Raw genomic sequence first — 25314 nt, forward strand, 5'->3', positions numbered from 1 at the left:
ACACTGTTCAAATGAATAATAATCCTAGCTGTAGAAAAGGACTCTTGCCTGTTATAAATACTGAACTAAAATCTGTAAACTCTAACCCTTCAAAATATGATTTAAAGAATACAAACCTGCAGCAAAGCCATCAAATATTCGATTTTTCCTTAACACAGGGTGACTGTTGGTGCTGATGAGAACACCAGCTTGAGCATTCCTAAAAATATCATTCTCTTCAAGGAGACCTACAACAGAACCAACAACAAACACCAGATTTAAGGCTAAGCATCATTGTGTTTCTCTTTATATGCAATTTGTATGATATTTTACTCATAGTACCAATGGTTTCAATGCCAGTGATGGGTATTCCCAGGATGAAAGGATTAACAGGATATTGGAGATAATACACATCATCCTTTGAAAGTTATTCTCAATTTATATGCATCTAAGGATATTTAATACAACTAGGATTTTCAGTACAATGGTGAAAACATGGGACCTATGACCCACAATAAGCTCGTAAGTAATACACCTAGACTAGTGGTTCTCAACCAGGTGTACACGTACCCCTGGGGATACATCAACTCATCTAGATTTTTGTGTAGCTTTACAACAGGCTACATATAAAGCAGTAGCCAAGTCAGTACAAAATACAATTTCATATAATGACTTGTTTATACGGCTCTATATACTAATACTCTGAAATGTAAGTATATTCCAATTGATTTATTTTATAATTATATGGTAAAAATAAGAAAGCAAGCAGTTTTTCAGTAATAGTGTGCTATGACACTCGTATTTTTTATGTCTGATTTTGTAAGCAAGTAGCTTTTTAAATGAGGTGAAACTTTGGGGTACGCAAGACAAAGACTCCTGAAAGGGGTACAGTAGTCTGGAAAGGTTGAGAGCCACTGACCTAGAGGCTACTCTATATTTAAGAAAACCAAATCTGTCAGACTTTGTGCTCTGTTCTTTTTTCTACAGCAGCATTTGGTAGTCTCAAAGGAGAGCATAATTTTTTGACTGGTACTTTGCCGCTGCAGTGCAGCTCAACTCAAAACTACATAACCTAAAATTAAAGTTTATAATCCACAATGAAGGACTACCCACCTAATTTCTTAATAAGATATTTTCCTTTTAGTGGGTAGTAGGGGAAGTCTGGCTCTTTCCAGATCTTTGGTATTGACAAAAACCATACTTTTAAAAACAAAAACAAAACCCCCACAAATCCAAGATCTGGGATCTTCAATTTGATGGTTACATCAGACCTTTTGTCCTTCAGTTAAATGGCAAAAAAGTTACAAATGTAGATCGCAGGTAATAAGGAAGAAGTCTAGCCTTATAGAAGCAGTCTGGAATAGGCTTCCTGGATGAGGTGAATTATTCCTTTGCCTGTTACAGTTTAATATTACAGATTTAACTGATGACACTAAAAAGCATCAGTACATTTTAAATAAATATTTTACTACTTCATAAAGAAAAATAATCAAATTTCTAAAGAGCAATTTAAAAGAACAATATCTTAATCTGAAATTAGGTTATAATCCAATATATTTAGTGTATTCTGATGAGGAAAGAATGCTACCTCTGCCCCCATTAAATATACAGATGCCCCCATCTCTTCCATCATGGATTTTATTTCTTCTTAGCGTAGGATTACTGTCTGTCTTAATCCATACTCCAGCCATTGCATTATCAAAAATTTCATTGTCTTCTATAAATCCAAGCCCTATAAAAAAAAAAATTCAACATAACTGTCTTTCTAATAACCATGTTGCAAAGCATCTTAAGGTCTGAAAAAAATGAAAGAATAGACCTACCAGAATTATAAACAAGAATACCACCATTCTGACCTCCCCAGATTTTGTTGCGCCTAATTTTGGGGTTGCTTCCAGTTCTACAGATAACCACAAGCAAATGAATTATTAAAAAAGGTTTCCTAAAACTAAACATTTAAAATACATCTGAAGATCAGGAAAAAAATAATACATCAATCACATCAGCGTTCTGTAGGTTTACACATCAGACCCCATGTAAAAATATAAAAGACATTGCTTGTAAGCCTTTAGAAATCCTTGATTGCTTACTTGGAAACAAATAGACTTAAGACTTCACACTATTATCAACGGAGAAAGAAACTGGAGATAAAAGTCAGTATCCAGATTCTCCTGACAAGAATTCCTCCCCTTGAATTGAAACAAAGAACACTAGATTTAAAAGGATACCCTCCTCCCCCAGGGTAAATTTTAGAAACCGAATGATAAGGAGGAGTAAAGAGAGAAATAAGGGTAATACAATAAAATCTCTTTTTAGATGTAAAATGAAAACACATATTACCTTATTTGAACCCCTGAGTACATGTGATTATAGATGTCATTGTCCTCCAACACTCCATGTCCATTGTCATAAAAATAAACACCAACCTGACATTAAAAATAAAATAATTAAATTAGAAGTAAGGAAGAAGTGTGAAAACAGTATTTCTATCACGCAAAACAAAACCCACCTGTTTCCCACTATGTATTCTATTTCTCCTCAATACTGGAGTACTTCCTGTTGTCACCCAGACTCCAGCCAAAGTATTACTGTAAACTTCATTTTCTTCAATAACACCTTGTCCTTTTTCATGCTAAATACAAGCAAGATAAGTCGAAGATTAAATAAAGTAGTCTCTTGCAAATATTGACTTTATGGCCTTTTTCTTCTTGTAGGGAAAAAAAATTGCTTTGTCCAGGTGTGATGTCCTTATGGTAGAAGTTTCCCAGGGTTCTCAAGTTACTACCATTTTTAAAATCATTTTGTACTATTCATGAGAATTTATATTTCTGAACATTTTAAGTGTAAAAACAGATTAAGTATTTCTCGTTTTACATTTGATTTACTACTTGAGATTTCAAGGGTTTGTACTGAAGTTTAGAAATCTCTGCTGGGTTTTGCTAGTGGAGCTCTGCACTCAACTGTGTGTGGTAGGAAACCAGGTTCTAATCTTACATCCAGCATTGTCTATTAAAAATAAAATAAGTTATATAAATTGTCATGTTTCTTCCTTAAGTATATAACAATCTTTACTGGTGCATTTGTGTTTAAAATTAAAGCAACATTAGACTCTGAGGGTCAGATAGTAAGACAAATAATTATACAATTCTAGTCTGAGAGTTTCAGTTCATTTTATATAACCCTTGGTTTCACATGCTAGAGACTTAGATTCTAGTCTTGACTTCTGACTTCTAACTTCTCTGCGTACTTTTAGTAACACATGCCAGCCAGCTTGTGGGTGGGGAGATAGGAATTTTGTCAGTCTAGTGATAATTGTGAAATGCTCCAGGTTTCTAGATTTTAAGTGTACATGATGTCAAATTATTACCAAAAACTGATGTAAGGTAAAACATTTTTTTTGTTTTTTAAATTTGATATTTTGCTAGCTAGCTCTTTTAAAATTACACTGTAGAGCAATGTCTTGAATTTAAAAGAAATATTCTAGCTATATTTGCCAAAATTAAAACAAGATTAATTGTAATTAGGTGAATATATCTGTAGAACGTAAGAAACTACTTCAATCAAAGTATAACAAAACAGAAAAGGAAACTTTAAATGTTTACTTTAAAGTTTAAGTGTGTATACAAGGCATTACACTTCCATAACATCCACAGAAAATACTACCTAGAAGAATTTGCACACCTAGACTCTATATGTAGTTAGTACTCACCACATAAATTCCACCATGTTGGCCATCATGAATCTTGTTGTGTCGAACAATGGGACAACTATTTGTTCGAATCTGAATTCCTGCTAATGCATTACCTATTGAAAGGAGTCATACTTTAGGAAAATTTGGCACACACAATATAAAAAGTCCAAGATGCAATAAGGTAAATGTATAAATTTACCATAAATGTCATTTCCTTCAATAAGGCCTCTCCCATCACCAAAGATGTAAACTCCACCTTGATTCCCATTAAAAATTGCATTGCCCCTAAGGAACAAAACCACACGTTACAAAACTATGAAAGTAAGTTACACTGTACCATATAATCTAAACATATACAGAAAATGTACAAATATATGTGAAACTTACCAGGTTTTGAAATCTAGAATAATGTCAGGATTGCAGAATTTTAAGAAACTATATACTTCTAAAAATGTACTGTATGCATGCAAATTAAAAATATAATTCCATTGCACCCTGACACATACATGTCATTTTTATATATGTAGGAATGTTAATGTTATTCAAAAATGGAAGTAATATGGCACGCATTTTCCCTTTCTCCCTAAAACATTCCTACAAACAAGCACCAACTAAACACCCAACCACTAAAGAAACAAACCAACCTTATTGTTGGGTCACTGTTTGAGGTAATCCAAACACCTGCAAAATTGTTTGCATAGATTTTATTCTCTATGAATTGTCCTCTTCCTTTTTCATGAACATAGATTCCTCCAGTCTGACCGTGATGGATTTCACACCGAACTACTGTAGGGTTGGCATAAGCTTTGACCTCAAAGCCGGCTATCCTGTTTCTATGTATGTTGCAGCTTTCAAAATAACCCTACACAAAACAACACACAAAGTTTTCTGTAAGAAAATCTTTTTAAAATATGAGAAAAAGATTGTAGTTATAAAATGCTCTCCCTAAAGCTTGGGAATCTAAAAAGAAAAAAAAAAGAGAGCCACGTCTACAAAAAGTACCATTATTGCTATAGATTAGGTAATTACATAGCCATCATCACTGTAGCATAAGCATCTTCTAAGTAAGTAAAATGAAACAAATCTTACATTAATTAAGTGAGAAAAGATTTCTTTGTATTGCTATCTATTAAGGAATTTGTGTGTCTACTTTCAGTATTCTAGTGCTGCGAATTTGGAATTGTTTTACACTAATATTGCTGAGAGTCAAATTTAAAAAACACATACCAAAATTGCTATTTTAAGAAATTGCTCTATTGAATCTGTATTTTGTTAGTTTACCAAATTGAACAACATAAAAAATAACTTAAGACTACTTGTGTTTCCCAAATACACTGCAATCAAAACCAAAATAAGAACTAGTTTAGGTGCTGATTCTGAAAAGTGATTAATTTTATTAGACTTCACTGTGACTGCTCATCAAAGTAAAGTTACTTCTTAAAAGTCTTTTCAAAATTGCACCTGAAAGACCTAATCCAGAAAAGCACCAAAGGGAAATTAATCAAAGGGAACTGGGTGCTTAACCAAAAAAACAAACAAACAAAAAAAATCAATCAATCTAAAAGAGCAAATTATTCCACATGGAAAATTGGGGCAGAGGGAGGGGAGAGGAGAAGAGGCATGGCGTCAAGCAGCATTCTGTTTCCAAAATAAAAGTTTGTTTATTTGTCTTCTTTTCAGGCCTTTTTCTTGGTCCTTATTTATTATTAGTGGTCTGTGAAGAAATAGAATCTGTTCCTACTGCTTATTCCTTAGTCATAGTCTTGTTTATGGTTTCAATCATTTCCAGAGCAACTAACTGTAATGTTAAACTGACACATTATTACTTCATGTGAGAAAAATGCAACAAACGTCTTTTAAAGAAAAGGATTTTTTTCACAAAAACATCCCCAGTAGTAATAATAAAAATATTAACACATCTTAAGTGTTTTTCAAATGATTCTCCATGAGATGCCTGCAAATCTTGAAATGAAAGTTGAGTACTAATGAGAAACAATTTAAGAGTAGGATACTCAAGTTAGTGAGAAAAATCCTCAGAATCTAGCTCCATGCATTGCTGCAATTATAAAAACAAACCAACCAACCCATTAAAATTGCATAAGCAAAGGGAAAGAATATTTGTACTATTTGCCCTACTGTCATCCTCCAATTACTAGTATTTTCTTACTGCATTTTAGTGGAGAAAAGAGTATTTGAATTACTCATTTACTTCATTTCCTTTTTAGATTGGTTTTCAGAATCCCTTCCCTCCCCCAAGTTCATAAACTGCCTTGATCAATGTTTTCAATATAAACTGAAAAAAAAAAACCCCACGCTTTAATCTTCTTTCACAATTTCGGGTAATCAAGGTAAAGTCTGAAGACCTAAATGACCATTCTCCTTTACAGGGGCCTGCATGTGAGATCCTAATGGGGAGTTCCTAGGCTCTCAGCCACCCTCCTCTCCCTTCCCAGAGACAAAATGCCACCCCCCCTATAAGTCTGCACTTCTGTCCCTTCCCTCTGCAGCTTACACTCAGTGGACATTCTGGCTTGCATATAGGAATAAGCCAGAACTGCTGTTTTTTGGACAGGTTCCAGAGATTTATCCCAAATTGCACGTCTGACTTCTTCAGAACGTATGCTCAGGAACAGGTCCTGTGTAGAAAGATCAAACAATTGTTCATATTTCTCTGCTCATCCCCTTCCTGAGAGCTTAGTCATCAAAGTTGGAATTTCTTGTCCTCTAGAACTTTATGAACCTCACATAGCCTTTCAAAAGTGGTAAAGTATTCTTCAGTGCAGTCTACTTCTATGTATGCAAGGCACAACTTGTTCCAGCTGTGTGTTCCTTGGAGAGGGAGAGTACCTGTGGGCTGTGGGATCTGCCCCTGCCCATCCTTTATGCTTTAGCCTTTCCTTCTCTTTTGGGGCTTCTCTCTCTTTCAGCTCCACCGTTTGTTGGTGTGCAGCTGTTTCCTTCGCTATCTCTAATTTTCCATGGAATGTTTGTATGCTGCTTCTTGCTGTTGCTTTTCTGCCTTCCTCTCCTTGGCTCTCAGGTCAGCCTCCCATTTTTGGTGTTCAAACTCCTCTTTTATTCTAAGAATGCTCTAGCCTAGCCAGCTTTAACTTTGTACGTAACTTTCCTGATGCTCATGTTTATGCTTCAGTTTTGTTCTCTGGTCCCTTACCCGAGACAAAACAGAAAATAATGAAACTAACCTCTTTTTAACCTGTCTCCAGCCTTTTCACTTATGAATCACTTTAAACAAGTTTATCAATGCTGAAAGTGTGAATCTCAGTTAATCATCAAACGGTGTTCCTCGTTCAACTATATCACCATGACATTTTGGGGTTTACCCAGGCCAGTCAGGAGTTCAGACTTGCAATCTTGGGTGTCTTGTGGCTGTGCAGCTTTGGTTCAGAGCCCTGACCCCAAAAGCCTGCCAGCAACCAACAAGCCTCACTCTGTCTTTGGCCATCTTGAATACTCCTTGCAGGTTGAACTGAGTACCCTTCCATCCCTGAATTCACACCCAAATCATCCTCCTGCAAGGTCAGTCCCTCTCACTGGAATCTTACAGAAAAAATGTTAGGTTCACTGCCTCAACAGAAACAGTACAACATTTCAACCTTGTTAGCTTACTAGAAGCACACACTTCACTGAACTTACCCAGCACTGATGATTTCTAATGAAAGAAAAACAAGTTTATTAACAAAAGAGCATGGATTAAGTGATACCAAGTAAAAGAGATAAAGGCAGAGATGGTTACAAGCAAATAAAAGTGAAAGTACGCATTTAAAAGTCAGACTTAGGCTAGCAAGATATAGTCTTTATTAAAGATGGTTTCTCTCACCCCAAGTCTTCTTTCTAGCTTTTTACTGGCTGGCCTGGCCAGGACCCAGGACAGAGATCAAATCACTTTGTTTTGTCTCCTTAAAGTGAAGGACAATTGAGGGATTTGATCCCCCTCTCTTTATAGTCCAGTGAACCTTTGAAATGTATTCTTCTGAAGGGTACCCCCAGCTAAAGTTCATTAGTTCATGCAGAGTAAAGAAGCCATGAGGTCTGGAAGATAAGGCTCCATGCTGGTTCTTTCCTGCTGATGGTTGCTATTATGCAAAATTATCTCTTCCTGCTGCAACCTCCAATACAAATGAATAGCCCACTGAATTTGAGCCACACCCAGTTTGACGTGTCAGTCTTTATCCTTTGGCTGGAGAAAACCTGTTTATTAACTCTCCCTGACATGCCTGATTTAAATACCTTTTAGTCTCAGATTTTAAAGCATAATTATCCATAAGTATCTAAATTCACATACATCACTAATACATGTTTTACAATTATATTATTGACCAGTATGTTATTAGTTTTCAAATTATACCTCAACAAGGCATATTCTGTACAAAAATCATTGCAACAGTCTGGGGGTGTGTGAATACAGGGGTGCATAGGGTTACAAGGGGTCTAAAGTTGGGCACCCAAAAATTTTCCTCCTGTAACACTGGTCTACAATTTTTGAGAAGTCGTCTGCTTCAGAGATAAAATGTGCTATTTATTATGTATTTTGATGTGCTGAATTCAAATATGACAATTAAAACAACTGATTGGCTACTGTTTCTAAGATATTTAAGTTTTTACATTTTATGTCTATGTATATTGTGTAGATAGTAGAGTTTTAATCATAAATTGTAAACCTAGGTCTTTTCATGTGTTTATGGTTGCTTTACATGATAATATTTCACCTGTCCTGTTTATGTAACACTTTAAAAATCAGCAAAAGGGTTATATAAATAAAATTTATTATGAAACAAAGGCAAAAAACTATTCTGTACATAGTTTAGTCCTATTCAGTGCCTACTCGGCGCTTCTTGGCTTGTCTCTTGTATTCATTAAATGGAGCATCTCTTGTCACATAGTCTGCAAGCATTGATGGGCTCGATTTGCCCTGATAGCGTTTCTCCATTGTTGCAATGTCCTGGTGAAATCACTCGCCGTGCTCGTCGCTCACTGCTTCGCAGTTGGGTGGAAAAAAAATCTAGATGAGAGTGCAAAAAATGTATCTTTAGTGACATGTTGCAACCAAGGCTTTTGTATGCCTTGAGGAGGTTTTCCAACAACCTGTAGTTGTCTGCCTTGTTGTTTCCGAGAAAATTTATTGCCACTAAGTGGAAGGCTTTCCATGCCGTCTTTTCCTTGCCACGCAGTGCATGGTCAAATGCATCATCTCGAAGAAGTTCACGAATCTGAGGACCAACAAAGACACCTTCCTTTATCTTAGCTTGACTTAACCTTGGAAATTTTCCACAGAGGTACTTGAACGCTGCTTGTGTTTTGTCAATGGCCTTGACAAAGTTCTTCATCAGACCCAGCTTGATGTGTAAGGGTGGTAACAAAATCTTCCTTGATTCAACAAGTGGTGAGTGCTGAACACTTTTCCTCCCAGGCTCCAATGACTGTCGGAGTGGCCAATCTTTCTTGATGTAGTGGGAATCTCTTGCACGACTATCCCATTCGCAGAGAAAACAGCAGTACTTTGTGTATCCAGTCTGCAGACCAAGCAAAAGAGCAACAACCTTCAAATCACCACAAAGCTGCCACTGATGTTGGTCATAGTTTATGCACCTCAAAAGTTGTTTCACGTTGTCATAGGTTTCCTTCATATGGACTGCATGACCAACTGGAATTGATGGCAAAACATTGCCACTATGCAGTAAAACAGCTTTAAGACTCATCTTTGATGAATCAATGGACAGTCTCCACTCATCTGGATCGTGAACGCATGTTGAGGGCTGCCATCACACCATCGATGTTGTTGCAGGCTACAAGATCACCTTCCAGGAAGAAGAATGGGACAAAATCCTTTTGACAGTCACAGAACATGGAAACCCTAATATCACCTGCCAGGAGAGTCCACTGCTGTAGTCTGGAGCCCAACAGCTCTGCCTTACTCTTGGGTAGTTCCAAATCCCTAACAAGGTCATTCAGTTCACCTTGTGTTATGAGGTGTGGTTCAGAGGAGGAGGATGGGAGAAAATGTGGGTCCTGTGACATTGATGGTTCAGGACCAGAAGTTTCATCCTCTTCCTCCTCTTCGTCTGACTCAAGTGAGAATGATTCTGGTGCATCAGGAATCGGCAGTCCTTCTCCGTGGGGTACTGGGCATATAGCTGATGGAATGTTTGGATAATGCACAGTCCACTTTTTCTTCTTTGACACACCTTTCCCAACTGGAGGCACCATGCAGAAGTAACAATTGCTGGTATGATCTGTTGGCTCTCTCCAAATCATTGGCACTGCAAAAGGCATAGATTTCCTTTTCCCGTTCAATCACTGGTGAAGATTTGTTGCACAAGTGTTGCAGCATATGTGTGGGGCCCACCTCTTGTCCTGATCTCCAATTTTGCAGTCAAAATAAAGGTGATAGGCTTTCTTAACCATAGTGGTTACACTGTGCTTTTGTGATGCAAAAGTCACTTCACCACAAACATAGCAGAAGTTATCTGCACTGTTCACACAAGTACGAGGCATCTCTGCTCATTTTGGCTAAACAGAAATGTGTCTCTTTGTAAAATCAAACACTGACAAATAAGAGAGCACGACACTGTATGATTTCTAGAGCTGATACAGGGCAATTTGTTCAGCAGAGTGATGTAAGCTTCGTTATGATTGCATCATCCATGACTTCTAGGAATAACATGATACAATTCATATCATGTATGACGCAATACCAGCTTCAGATTGCATCATTCATTGTTTTGCAAGTACTGTCCAAACCCAGTCATAGATTTATTCATAGATCCAGTCAAACATGTATTTTAGTCATTTCTGGTTTAAATTGAGATCCCTTCCCTTTATAACTCGCCATTCCCAAGTCAAGGGTCGTATATACTGACCCAATAGCATATCTTGAAAACTAGAGCCAATCAACGATTGTAAGCATCATTTTCGTTCTCAGTGACCCAGAATTAATAAAGTTTGACTACATTTATTTCAGAAGCATTTTGGCTGTAGAGCAGTGTAATGTAATTAGGTTGTACCTCAACCAAAGATTCGGTCTAACCAATAATTTATAAAATCATCATCACACCAAAACATTTATTTTTGTAGCTCAAAGGAGGAGGAAAGAACATTTAGTTAAAGCAAAATATGTAGTCTGATTTTAATCCAACTCAAGAAATGTACTGGGCAAAATGATGCCGCCTGTTCCTAAAGTTCCTTATTTGAAATAAGTGATTATAAAAAGTCGCTTTCTTTTTTCTGTCATTCCTATTCAGGAGGGTATTGTAGTAAACAGTTTTGCATTTACTTCATTCAAATCTCTCGAACATGAACTCTCTGAAAATCATTTTGTTTTCCAGATTGTTTATTGGCTTCTTGGGTACTACATTTTAATGGAGGTAGATTTACCACAGCTGATGAAAAAGTGTGTGCACCCTCAATTGCTGGCAGTTTTAATACTCTCACTGATTCATATCAGGTAGCTTTGCAATTGTCTTAACCTACTAATCTAGCAGTGGATGCCTCTGTGATGAAATAAAGGATTTATCTAGACTGGGTTTAGCAAAGACCTGGCACCTTCTCTGCTGCTTAAGCTTATCAAAGAAATTAGAAACAGAAGATACATATCTAGATCATCTAGCTAATCCACCTCACCCTCAGTACAGAACTGTCTAAGAATTAACAAATAAATCCATTAGTTTATGATTTGAATTAAATTATTTTCGTTCTTTAAGAAAACTAGCACCCTGTGTCAGACTTTTCTTTGTTCCAGATAATCTTGTTTAGACATTGCGTATCTATACTTCAACTAAGAGAGAGGTGTGTCATGATTACATCAGGTGCAATGAGTAAGGTTTTTTTTTTTTTTTTTAAATAAATAAACCTCTACCCCGATATAATGCGACCCGATATAACACGGGTTCGCATACAGGTGGTAAAGCTCTGACACGCTGCTCTGAGCAGCGTGTTAAGGGTGCCGGGCCAGGCTGGGGCCGAGGGGTTGGATAAGGGGCAGAGGGTGTCAGAGGTGGGCAGGGCCCCCCCCCCCAGAGTCTGGGAGGCAGGAGCTGTGGGGAGGCACTTTTGGGGGCCCTGCAGTCCCAGAGTGGCCCTAGGGATTAGCGGGGGGCCGGGAGCAGCCCGCTCCACTTCCCTCGCCCAGGCCCCAGCCGTGTTGCTTGGGGGAGAGGGCTTGGGGGAAGGGATCCCCCCCGCACTCACCAGCAGCAGCAGAAGTGGAGCAGTCTGGCCCCAGCCTGCTCCACTCTGCCACCTCCCAGCCGCGGCGCTCTGCTTCCCACCGCAGGTGAGTACGGGGGCCGTCCTTTCCCCAACCTCCCTGCACTCACCTGCGACGGGAAGCGGAGCAGCGTGGCTGGGAGCTGGCAGAGTGGAGCGGGCTGAGGCCAGGCTGTTTTGCTTCCCGCCACTGCCAGTGAGTACCTGTCAGGGGGTGGGGTGTGTGGATGGGGACAGGGAGCAGAGGGGGGTTGGGTAGGGGATGGGGTCCTGGGGGTGATTAGGGATGGGGGTCTCTGAAGGGGACAGTCAGGGAACAAGGAACAGGGAGGGCCAAAGCAAGTTCGATATAACACGGTGAGATTTTTTGTCTCCAGAGGACCACATTATATCGGGGTAGAGGTGTATATATTTTCCCATTCTTCTTCATAACTGTTCTCTTTCAGCAGAGGCTTAAGAAAAAACGGTTACCTCCCTTCCTGTAACTGTTGTAACTAGGTTAGAGACCACCTGCTTCAATAAGTCCTGGTGGGCTCTTAGGTCATCTTGTGGAGAAGACCCCTTGAGCATCAGCTCTGGTGAAGGCGAGGAGGAGGCTCGAGCAATGGGTTGTGGAGTCTCTCAGTGCGCCACCAGTGCTGCTGTAGTCTCCGAACGCATGGAGAAGAAGCACCTTGAGCTAGTGGCTTGACCTGGGGGAAACCCCCATGGGTTCCAAAAGGGCCATTGTAAGGGCAGCTTCAGTCCCCACCGGCCAGGTATTCTGGGGTATCATTGCTCCTAGTGCTCCCGAAGTCAAAGATGGGTGCAGGGATTGGCGCGTAGTCCCCAGATGGTATCAGTGTCTCAAAAAGTCAGATCGGGAATCTGAGCTTGAAGATAAGGAGCCAGCGAATACCACTAGGGGAAAAATTTCCTGACAGCTGTGCTTGCGGCACGCACATACCTAAACTGGAATGGACATGTGCAAGCACTCGAAGAACTGGTCTCTTGCAAAATGGCTGCCATCTCCTATTGCTCTCAGCTGGACTGAAGCAACAAGATGCCCCGAGTGAGCAAAAAGGGCCACTGTCTCCATTCCGCTATTCTCCACAGAGCTCCTCTCTGCTTAACACGGAGTCACCATCTTTCCTAAGAGTAGCTTGGCCTCACTTCTATTCGAAACAATGGGAACAGAGCAGACTTTTTTCAGGTGAGGTAAGGAGACAGGGAGCAGAGCTGAAGGTGCTGCCTACTCATTTTCAGGAGACGCCCAAGAACTATGGTGGGGCAGAATTTACTTAGGGAAGAGGAAGACCCCCAAATTGTTTACTTCACTGACTAATTCTATTTGGAAGATCAGAATAAAAGAGAGAGAAGTAATTTCTCTCAGGGGTGGGGTATCCAGCCTTTCCACCTATTCTGGGCACCAGCTATCACTGAATAAAATTGTTTTCTTATAATACAAGTTAAGAGCTAAATAATACACTATTAGGAGGCCCATGCTTTGAAAACAGATGTTTATTTCAATGTAAAGGAAATTCACAAGTAATATTCTGACTGCTCCTTTCAACAGCACCAAGAATTCTGGTATGTAATAAATTCAGCTTTGTCCTTTGAAGCCAGTTTTAATGTGGTTGATTGTTCTTCTCTTTATCCACATAAGAAATTGTGAAGCAAAGCTTGATGCAAGAAAGGGGATACATCTTTTAGAAACTTCAAGGACTGCTTACTGAAAATCAATCAAATCAATAAATCGATCTCCACTTGCTGGTTTTATCACAGAGTTTTGTGGCATATGCTGATGGTTCAGAAAGTTGCTGCAAGATTTACAAGTACTATGTTTTCAGCATTAAGCACTCACATTTGACAGTTTTATTTGTTTCATGTTAAGCAACTTATTGTCTAAGCATTGCTCTTCTGTTTAACGATTATATCTTCCCCATCAAAGCACCACCTAACATCTTTCTTAAGAACAGCAAATATACTGCTCTTAACTACCAAACTGAAGTCTTAGTTACTGGGTTTTTATTTCTTCTAGAGTGCCTTTCAAAGAAAAATGAAATGACTAAGACTTTTCAAAAGTTCAGTTTTTGTTCAATATGGTTTTAGGTACTAAGTTATCTTGGATGCTTTCATGCAGGGTTTTACAGAAATGTAAGATTGGTTATTTTTCAGAGAATGTACAATTTTTGTTATTCCTTTGAAAGGTTGCTAGCCTGAAAAAGGAGCATGCAACAACCAAGTATAAGAATATAGGAAGGGATTCATCCAAGCAGGTCAATGCCCATACTCTATTGTGGCAGAAGAAAGAGCCTAGAGAAGCGCCATAGCTATCTGATGGAGAATTCCCACAGCACAGGCACTGCATAAGGATGCCATACTGGCCTTATGCAGAAATCCTCACATGCCCTAACTGTAGGGAACATGCTGGGGAAGACAGGCCAGCTGGGAGGGATTTGCTGGGGCTGGGCTACTGCGCACAGTACTAGGAAGATTCTCTTATTGGTGCTGCTGCTGCTGGACTCCACCATCCCTGAACAGCCCAGCACCAAACACAAATCGTGGCTTGAAGCTACCTTAACCCCACCACCTCCTTGGCTGTGCCTGACTATAACGTCCAAGAAGTCCAACACAGTACCTATAATCTGTATAACATGTGACCTAATCTCAGCAGCTAATCACTAACTAATTATCAGTGAATCTTTACAATATGCAGCCCCTGCTAGCTGCCTAGGCTAGAATATGGTCATTCATGTAAGCCTTTAAGTACACTTATTTTGCTAAAATGGGAATCCCTAACCATGTTGCTATGCCTCAAAAAGCTATTCCTCCCTCCCCTTTCTCTGCCCAGTTAGATATCCGACAGTGCACATCTACACATGATCATGGAACCATTACTTTGTATGCCTGAATCTCTGATGATTCTATCTTTGATAAGTTAGCTCTCCTATACTTGGAAATATCAAAATGTGAACTGGTTTTAAATTACCAGTATTTTTTGGGGGGGGGGGAGAAGGGGGGGAGAGAGTTCTCTACAGATGTCCTGGATAGACACATAGGCTAGAAAGACTGCCAAAGCAGAGTGGGTGGTATCTTTGCTTGGTCATAGCAGAAGCAAATACAGGCAGCGATCCAAGAAGAAATTCTTTGAGTTGATACAGAGCGACCTGTCATCCTGTCAGCCACAGTGATGAATAATTGCATTGACTTATGAAATGGCTTGTTCCTATTAATGTAGAAGCCCTCATGACATCCAGGACATGTAGCCTGCGCTCCTCTTCTGATTTATGCGGCTTCGGAAAGAAGACCGGTAAGTAAATGTCCTGGCTCAAACAGAACTGAGAGATGACCTTAGGAAGAAAAGCCAGGTGTGGCCTTAGCTGGACCTTTTCCTTGTAGAAGACTGTGTACGAAAGCTCTGAGGTGTGTGCCCGAAACTCGGATACCCAGCAGGCCGATGTCACCATGACCAGGAACATGACCATCCAGGAGAGGAGAAGGAGAGAACAGGAAGCCAAAGGCTCGAAGGAAGGACCCGTGAGCTGCGACAGCACCAGATTCAAGTCCCATTGAGGAACAGGGTCCCTAACATGTGGGTAAAGGCTTTAGACCCTTAAAGAAGGATGTAGCCCAAAGAAACTGTGTCGAGCACCCAGCGGTCTGAGGTGACATGGGACAAGGCCTACCAGAAAGGGCAGAGGAGGTTGAGGAAAGGGAGGGTTGGATCCAGTACTTTGGCTGGGGCACCATCCTCAAGCGCACCCTCAAAATGGCTGCTTCTGGCCTCCCTGACTTCTGGCTTGGGAAGAGGACAGATAGCATCTCTTAGGCCCTTTACCCTTGTCCTTTCTCCTGTAAGAGCCAGACCTGGGAGGACTTTGACTGCGTCAGAGGAGGAAGAGGTGGAGGTCAGAACGGCTTCCTGGACAGCTGAGGAGTGTGTAAGCACAGGGAGTGGAGGGTGGCTTGGGAGTCCTTGAGCCCATGGAGTCAGTCAGCTCAGAAAAGAGCCCCGAACCCTCAAATGGGAAGTCCTGGATCGTGGTCTGCATCTCCTGGGGCAGCCCAGAAGCTGCAACCAGGAGCCGCGTCTCATGGCCACTGCTGACGTGATCACACTGGCAGCCGAGTCCGTTGCCTCTCAGGCCATCTGGAAGACTCCCCAGACCTTCACTCACCAACATGGCAAACCCTTGGGCATGATCCTGTGGGCGGGCCTCAGTGAACTTATAAAGTGAGTCCCACAGGTTAAAGTTATAACGTCCCAACAAGCCCTGGGGGTTAGGGACCCTAAACTGTAAGCTGGTCGTTGAATAAACTTTCCTGCCAAACAAGTCTGGTCTTTTGGCCATTTTATTCTTTGGCGTTCCACTGGGGTGGCCCTGTCTGCCCCTTTCATTCACCATGGACACAACCGTAGCCATGTTGTCCATCAGGACCTGAACCACCCTGTCTTTGGGGGGGTGTGTGTGTGCGGGGGTGATGAGTATATAGATACTTGAAGCCTTTTGTAGGGACATAGTATTTCTTTTCTGCTGAATTGGACATCAGCGGAACAGGGGAGGGGATTTGCCACACCGATTTGGCTATTTTGAGCACCCCTGGGTGGATGGCCAATGCAATCTTTGCCAGTATGGTGGTCGAGAGGACACTTAAGAAGTCATCTGCCTTCTCAGCGACCTCCTCAATAAACAGGCCAAGGTTTTCAGTCACCCGTTTAGGGAGGGCCTGGTGCTCCTTAAAATTGTCCGGAGAACTGCTGGTTTGGGAGGGTTCAGCCACCGCCTTGTCCAGAGACAATGAGGATGATTATATCACCTGAGAGATGGTGTCATCCCTTCCCTTGTCAGAGGAGGGCTCCCTCGGTGCTGGGGTACGGTGCGCGGGCTCAGCCTCTGCCTTGTGCCGTGTTCCAATTGCGGTACCGGTGGTGCCTTGGCCAGTTTGTCTGATGTGGCCAGGGAGGGTTGGGAGTACTGGACAGGCATCACCGGCACTACCCAGGGGTTCCAGTATGGCCACTGGGGGGCCCACAGCCCCTGCTGCATTGGCACCGTATCAGGTGCTACCTCGGTCTCCTGCATTGGTGGGGAGTCGCCCCTTCTCGGTGATGGGCTGAAATCGTGGTCCAACCCTGACCACTGTCCCTTCGGTGACCACGGCGGGGCTGTTGGGGCCTGGGTTTGCCTACTGACCCCGGTAGGCGATCAGTGGCGGGACAGGGAGTAGCACTGCCTGCTGGAGGAATGGTCCTGGGGCAAGCGCGAAAGACGCTGAGATCCTGAATGAGCCCTCTGGGACGGAGACCGATGACAAAGAGATCTTCTGGGAGAGGGCAATTGGCGTCTAGGTGACCTATGGCCAGACGGTCGTCAGTACCGAGGAGTGGCACCACGAGTCCAGAGTCCTTGCCTAGTAGGAGGGGATCTCAATGGTGATCTAGGCTTTCTGGCCAGCGAGCTAGGCTGCAGTGCCGGATCCTGAGGTCGCAGTGATGGGGACATGCGCCAGCAGTCCGACGACCTGGAGTGTTCTGCCAGTCTATGCTGCAGCACCCCTGGTGGCTTTCCCCTTTGGTGGCGTGAGCAAAGCCTTATCGGTCACCTGGCGTGGCCCCTGTGGAGCCGGTCGGCTTTGCTCCTTAGCCATTGGGACTGCTTCGGGCACTGAAGTCCCCATCACTGGCTGGGAACCCCTGCCGCTGCCTGGGGTGGGGGGTGGGTGGGTCCCTGGCCAGGGTGAGCGGTCCGACCTCTGTGGTACTCCCGTGAAGCCCCATAGCAGGCGCATGGCCTGACACAGGTCCTTTGCCTGAGGCCCCTCTGTCCTTCAGTGCTTCTTTTCTTTTTCCTCTTCTTCGGCAGTGCTGGCGGTGTGCTGCGTGCTGAGGCCAAAGTGCTGGGCGTAGGTGCTGTGGTGGAGGGTTATGATGCCGGACAAGGAGCAGCCTCCATCAATAACACCCTCAAGCGGATATCCCGCTCCTTCTGAGTCCGCAGGCTAAAGTTTTTACAGATGCGGCACCCGTCTTTCCTGTGGCTTTCTCCCAGACACTTAAGACAGCTGTCATACAGATTGCTAATTGGCAGGGCCTGCTGCATGATGCACACAGCTTGAAGCTGGGGGAGTGGGGCATGCCCCGCTCAGGGCAAAGTCCCAGCTGGGACTCCCCTGACTAACACTATCAACTAACAATGAAACTATGTACAACAACTAAATAAGTCAATGTATAAACCATTGCTGCTCTTGCAAAACAAGACAAGGCGTTCCAACTAACTGTCACAGGTGGTAAGAAGGAACTGAGGGGGCGCAGGGCCGGTGGTGCCTGATATACTGTCGCATGGGAGTGCCACTCCAGAGGGCACTACAGCTGTCCCTATGGATACTGCTAAGGCAGAATTCTCTAACAACTGCACATGGGCGTATACACACCTAAAATAAAATCAACATGAGCAAGCACTCAAAGAAGAACATCTATACCTATCTGAACTGGGCAAAACACAATCATGTGTATCAGCATCCGTCTTGCAGAGTTTGTCTGATCCAGTGGACTACTGTGCACTTGCTAGGGAAAAATAAAGTCCAGGAAGTGTTAATACAATAGGGTGAAAAATCTGAAACAAGGTTTTTGGTAAGCAAGCCATCAGTATTATGTGGTTTGCAAACAGCCAGGCCATTGAGCTCATTAAACCTTCAAAAAAGATGCTCCAGGCATGGGCAGTGTGGTCTCAGCCTTCTTTGGTCTCAAGGCCAGTGATAAAATCATAAACTGAAAAGACTGCCTCTTGTAAACATTTAAAATAGGTTTCAAGGACGAAGGAGATCAGAGTTCTTCAGAGTGAATCAAGGAAACTCCCTTTTTCAGTACTCAGCGGCTCCAAGAAACGGGTAGATAAAATCAGGAGGGGATCCAAAAAGGATCATCTTAGAAATTTATACTTCATGCCAAATAGGTGAAGTCTTTTGGACTCCTTATCCCCAAGGTAGATACTACTGCTTTCCCAGTTTTAGCTTTCCCAGAAATGAGCCAGGGGTACGGATGCTGAAAAAACTATATTCATGCTTCCTTGGCATAAAACAGGGTTTTTCAAACTTCATAGGGTAGATAACCTCAGTACAGATATTGTATTGTGGCCTACCACCTCGCTTTTTCATTACTGCATGGACTAGCTTCCCATTCAGTGGCAACCACATAACATCCTGTGGCACCTGTAGCAATTGCTTAGATGGAAAAGAAGTATTAGGAAAATTATTAATTGTAGCCCTGTTTAAGAAGTGTAACATCTATAAATAAGAGCCAGCACCATCAGACCAGCCAGGGCTTTGTAGACTTCAGCAAGTGTTCTGTATACTATAGTTTGGGAAGCACTGATACAAAAAATCCTTTTTCCTAGAAAGAGAGGTAGTGCAAGCAGGATAAATTTTCAGACCTCTTTGAATGCTTTTAGTAGAACCTTGTTGATGAAGAGAGCTACTTTCTCTTTTCTTAGTGCTCCAAGTTTTACACTGTAAGGGTATGTGTCTACACTACAAAGTCAGGTATGATTGTAGAGTGGGTAGCTATATCCTCACTAGTTTCAATCTAGCTAGCATAGGTAACACTACCAATAAAGATATGGCAGCACAGGTAACTGTGCAGGCTAGCCGCTCCAGTAGAAGCCTACAGAGGATACTGGGTATGTACTCTGGTTGCTAGCTTCCACTAGAGTCCATGCTGCCACATCTTCAGTGTTATTCTTAACCATAATAGCTAGATTAAAGTTAGTGATGATACACTACCTAAGCTGCAATTACACTTTAATCGCAATGTAGACAAACACTCCATTTGCAACCAGTTCCACATATGGAGAATAAAAAGTGGGCTTGGTCACCTGCAGGTGCCTGAAGGCACTGTTGATCCAAATAATCACTAGGTAGTGTTTGGCCTGGAGTCTACTTTTCTTGTAGTTGAATTTGACAATATAAACACAAACTCTTCATTTCCCTCCACCTCCTTCTCAGGACCCACCTCTGCACACTCGGCACCATTACCATTTCTATTTCTGCCTTGCTCTGCTTATATGCCATCAAGCATCAAATTCCAGAACCTAGAGGATGGAGCAACTTGAAGAGACAGGATTCCATGACAGGAAATGGTCAATGGGACCATAACATAGAAAATTATAGGGTATATGTGGGAAATGTTAGGTGGAAATGTTAGGAACGAACAGGGGCTCCTAAAAATATCCATAATGTGTAGAGCAGGCAGCTGCTGCTAAAGCACTACAAGATAGCTACCCAGAGTGAATTCATAAAAACCATCACTAGGCAGAGTGCTAGGTGTGTACACAAAATCACCAGAGTAATGGCAAAGAAGATGCTCAGAGGTCATAAATGGAACCATGTCACCTGTAATCAATTAAGCTAAGCATGCCTGTGAACAGTTACAACAATCACTAATGTAGTTGTAACGCTGGCAGCTAGGGTCTATGGTGATGCAGTTTCTGTTTAAATTCTGCAGAATCAGACAAATTCAAGAGACTTTACCCACATTTTCATGTTAAAAGTTATTCAGTAGTTAAAGTTACATGTTTTCTTTTATTTTCTGCATTTCAACCATACTAGCAAGTGCAATACAGTAACTCCTCGTTTAATGTTGTAGTTATGTTCCTGAAAAATGCTACTTTAAGCAAAACGATGTTAAGCGAATCCAATTTCCCCATAAGAATTAATGTAAATAGGGGGGGTCAGATTCCAGGGACATTTCACACACACACACACACACACACACACACACACAGGTTTAAACAAACAATTTAATACTGTTCACAGCAATGATTGTGAAGTTTGGTTGAGGTGGTGGAGTCAGAGGGTGGGATATTTCCCAGGGAATACCTTACTGCTAAATGATAAACTAGCACTCAGCTGAGCCCTCAATGGTTGACACATTGCTGTTAATGTAGCCTCACACTCTACCTGGCAGCAGAAATGGAGGAAGGAGACACAGCACAGCAGAGAGAGACACGCATTGTCCCTTTAAGTATGCTGACCCCACACTAAGTACACTGCCTTTTTAAGTAGATCAGCAAGTTGTGACAGCAGCTGCTGCCAGAAAGCTCCCTCTGTCCTGAGCCGTGTCGTGTGTCCCCCTGCTCTGTGGAGAGGGGGTACAGAAATGGGGGGAGGGGGCAGGAGTGCAGGGAGGGGGACACCCTGACATTAGCACCCCTTTTCTCCCCCCCACCATTCTGCACAGCAAGCAGGAGGCTCCCGGGAGCAGTTCCAAGGCAGAGGGCAGGAGCAGCACACAGCTGTATCTGTGTGTGTGTGTGTGTGTGTGCGCGCGCGCGCACGCGCTGCCTGGCAATTGAGTGGACAAAGCAGGCGACTGCCAAACAACGTTATAAGGGAGCACTGCGCAACTTTAAATGAGCACGTTTTCGAATTGATCAGCAACGTAACAACAAAACAACGTTAACTGGGACGACGTTAAGTGAGGAGTTACTGTATATAATTCTGCAGTATACGATTATTCTATCAGTAATTAAATAATTTTTTTTTAATATAAAGAATTAATTCTTCTTCTCATGTTGAAATTTTTCTCATGCTCCTAAGTGTAGTAGGAGGAGGGCCTGAAACATAAGCCTGTATTAAAGACCTTGTATGAGGCCTGAAGCCTAAACTAAAGTAGTGATCAAAACTTTGCTACAAACAAAAGTTAAGTTGTGAGCAAAAGGCAGGGCCTGCTCACAGAATATGGCAAGAACAGGGCTGATATTGTAAAAACACATATTCCTACACAGTGCTAGACACAAGAACACACACACAAACACATTCCAGAAGGACGATACCCCGATACCAGCACATTTCCCAAAGATAACGGGAACACACTGACCCATCTTAAAGCTAAGGTCAGGATGACAGCATGATGGAGAGAGATGTTTTGATCAAACCAACAGGTACAAGACAATGGGTGGCACCAAAATATGTCAGAGAGGCAATACGTAACTTGTTTGTATCAGTGTATAAAGATGTATCTCAGAGGGAGTGTTTTCGTCTGGCCTTCAGGAAAACGAAAAGTCCCGCCGTTCACTGAGCTAGTCCATTGTAAAAGGTGTTAGTGGTCCTGTAGAGTGTGCGGGGTACTATAACCGTGCCTTGTTGTTAATAAACCTGGCCGGGTGCCTTCACTAAAAAACGAGTCTGTAAATTTATTGGGCAGTTTAATTGAGGTCTGCTTTCTCTGCTATCTGCGCATAGCTGGAAAAGTACACTGAATGAACACACACACAGCCAACATCTGACCACACCAAAATTTTGCAATGAAGAAGTTACTCACCTTGTGCAGTAACGATGGTTCTTCGAGATGTGTCTCCTTACGGGTGCTCCACTGTAGGTGTGCTTCCATCCCTGCACTGCTGATCAGAGCACTTTGGTAGCAGTGCCGTTAGGCCCACACATACGCTGTCTCTCCTTGTGCTGCACCATGAGGCTAGTCAGCGCGCACAGGCTAACCCACTTCAGATCCTTCTCTACCGCAATCATTGACAAGAACTCCAAAGTAGGGGGGAGGAGGGTGGGTTGTGGAGCACCCATAAGGACACACATCTCAAAAGAACCATCGTTACTGCACAAGATGAGTAACAACTTCTTCTTTGAGTAGTGTCTCTAGGGGTGCTCCACTGTAGGTGACCCCTGAGCAGTATCCCTTCTGGAGGGCTGGAACTTTGGAGTTGGGTCAGTTACAGATAACAGCACTGTGGAGCTGAAGAAGGCATCGGAGGCAGAGTCCCCAGTGATCACATAGTGTTCTGCGAAAGTTTGGATTGACGCCCATATTGCAGCTCTACAGATCTCTGAGACAGGGACATTCTTGAAGAAGGTGACAGATGAGGAGATCAACCTTGTGGAGTGTGTACAAATACTATCTGGAGGGGTCATACGGCGAAGTTGGTAACAGTGTTTGATGCAGTTTGAGACCCACTTGGAGAGTCTTTGGGCTGATATTGCTGACCCCCTGGACCTTTCCGCAATGGAGAGAAAAAGCCTGGGGGACTTCCTGAAAACTTTCATCCTCTCCAGACAGAAGGATAGGGCTCTCCTGACATTTAGCGTGCGTAATATAACTTCCCTATTGTCTCGGTGAGGAATCAACTGGTTCATGTGAAACGGAGAGGTTACTTTAGGAATGAATTTCGGATGTGGCCTAAGCGTAAATACCGTGTAGTGAGGATGTGCCAACAGAGCCACTATTTCTCCTATTCTCCTAGCTGAGGTAATCGTTACCAGGAAGGCTGTTTTCACTGCGAGGTACGTAAGCGAACAGGTGGCAATGGGTTCAAAGGGAGGCCTCGTCAGTCCTTTCAGTAACAGGTTTAGGTCCCATGCGGGAATAAGAAGTCAAGGTTGTAGGAAGAGGTTTACTATACCCTTGGAGGAACCTTTTAGTAGTCAGGTTTGCCAGCACCGAGTATCCCTCTATTGGTTGATAGAAGGCTGTTATAGCTGCTAGGTGGACTCAAAGAGCTTAGAGGTAGCCCTGATATTTTTAGGGCCAGATACGTGGAAGATGTCGGGGAGATTTGTTGGGAAGTACACCCAAATCTGAAACCTGGACTATTTTTGGAGTACGTCATGTTGAGGAGTTTCTACTGTGTAATACCACCTCTTGCACCTCCTTCAAACAGGAGCCTTCTAGGTGTTTGAACCAAGAAGGATAAACTTTGAGGCAGAGAACCACCAAGTTGGAATGTAGAATAAGTCCTCTGTCCTGGGAGAGGTGGTACAGAGTGACTGGTAGAGAGATTGGCGGGCACATCGCAAGCTGTGACAGGTAAGGGTACCAGGTCTGTCTCAGCCAAGTAGGAGTGATCAGATGATGTGTGCTCCATCTTTTTTTATTTTCAGCAGGACCTTCGATAGTAGGGGAAAAGAAGGAAAGGCGTAAAGGAGCTTCCTGTCCTGGGGGGGAGGAGAGCATCACTCAAGGAGTGTTGTGCTATCCCTGCTCTGGAGCAGTAGTGTGGACATTTCTTGTTCAGGTAAGTGGCGAACAAGTCTGTGGTTGGCGTCCCTCACTGCCTGAATAGATCATGATGAATTGCTACTGGGTCCATTCATGTTTGTGTAGGAATGTTCGACTGAAACTGCCCACTATGGTAGGCTACTGGCAATGCGACGTGATAGGAGATATACCAGTTCCATAGTCTCATCGCTTCATACAAATGGAGGATGACCTAGCTACCCCTTGTTGATTTATGTAGTATATGCAGGCTATGTTGTCTGTTAGAACTCTCATGTGTGATCTTTTGAACAATGGTAGGAAGTAGGTGCAGGCATTCCTGACTCCCCGGAGTTTGAGGAGATTGATTGACAAGACATCTCTGTGGGTGACTGCTTGCCTTGCCTGGTGAGATTGTTTAGATGTGCACCACACTCTCTGAGTGATGCATCAGTGGTGAGAGGCAATGATGGATGAGGTTGCGAGAAGGGAATCCCTCTGCAAATATTGGTTGGGTCTTTGCACCTGGGTAAGGAGTTTTTGATCCTGGACAGTAGTGACTGGGGTTTCTCTAACCTGTCCATGTTTGGGCTGTAAACTGAGCTGAACCACATCTGAAGGAATTGCATATGAAACCCGGCATGTGCTATGACCGCTGTGCTTGCTGCCATATGACCCAAGAGTTGGAGACAGTGTCTGGCTGACATCTGCGGTCTCTTTGAGTGTGACCAGGGAGAGAAGTCTGTGTTGAGGTAGAACAGCTCTGGCCTATAGCGAGTCGAGGTCTGCGCCTATGAATTCCAGGCGCTGTACTGGAACAAGGGTTGAATTCTAGGCACTGATCTGTAGGCCCAATTCTGTAAACAGGTGTATTGTAGCTTTGGTGACTCGGTGAGCCTCTAGGAGAAATGGGACTCTGAGAAGGCAATCGTCCAGATAAAGTAAATCATGACACCTTGGGAGCGTAAGTGCGCAACTACTACTGAGAAAACCTTGGCAAATACTCCAAAGGCAGATGATACTCCGAAGGGGAGCACTGTGTGTTGGTAAAATTGCCTGTGAGACAATAGGATTGAGATATGAAAGTAGGCATCCTATGGTCGAGGGCTGAAAACCAGTCTCCCTGTTCCAACACTGGAATGATTGTTGCTAGAGTGGCCATCTTGAATTTTTGAGCTTTGACAAACTTGTTGAGAGCTCTGAGGTCTAGTATGGGTCTCCAGCCTCCCTTCCTCTTGGGTATTAGAAATACCAAGAGTAGAACCCTTTGCCTCATAGATGTTGAGGTATCGGTTCTATGGCACTTAACTGGAGGAGGCGATCTTTCTCTTGTCATAGTAGTAAACTCTTGTGAGAAGAGTCCCTGAAGAGGAATGGGGAAGAGTGTTGTGGAGGGAGTAAGGGGATAAAATGCATGGAGTACCTAGTGTGAACAATCTTGAGGACCTGCCGGTCCAAT

The 25314-nt window shown here is 42.9% G+C and overlaps 1 protein-coding gene across 4 annotated transcripts in view; it reads right to left on the reverse strand.

The window, feature by feature from the left end:
- Window positions 1-25314, reverse strand: part of FBXO11 (F-box protein 11) — a 181418-nt gene that overhangs the window by 5380 nt on the left and 150724 nt on the right. For all 4 annotated transcript variants that reach the window (XM_034764327.1, XM_034764326.1, XM_034764328.1 and 1 more), the window contains exons 12-19: window positions 4315-4532; window positions 3870-3955; window positions 3689-3783; window positions 2489-2611; window positions 2320-2405; window positions 1803-1879; window positions 1568-1711; window positions 117-227 (exon numbers count right to left, since the gene is read on the reverse strand). In XM_034764327.1, coding sequence (XP_034620218.1) covers window positions 117-227; window positions 1568-1711; window positions 1803-1879; window positions 2320-2405; window positions 2489-2611; window positions 3689-3783; window positions 3870-3955; window positions 4315-4532 — 940 coding nt within the window. The remainder of the gene's footprint in view (window positions 1-116; window positions 228-1567; window positions 1712-1802; window positions 1880-2319; window positions 2406-2488; window positions 2612-3688; window positions 3784-3869; window positions 3956-4314; window positions 4533-25314) is intronic.

The sequence above is a fragment of the Trachemys scripta genome, chromosome 3 (assembly GCF_013100865.1).
Source record: "Trachemys scripta elegans isolate TJP31775 chromosome 3, CAS_Tse_1.0, whole genome shotgun sequence".
Classification (NCBI taxonomy): Eukaryota; Metazoa; Chordata; order Testudines; family Emydidae; genus Trachemys; species Trachemys scripta.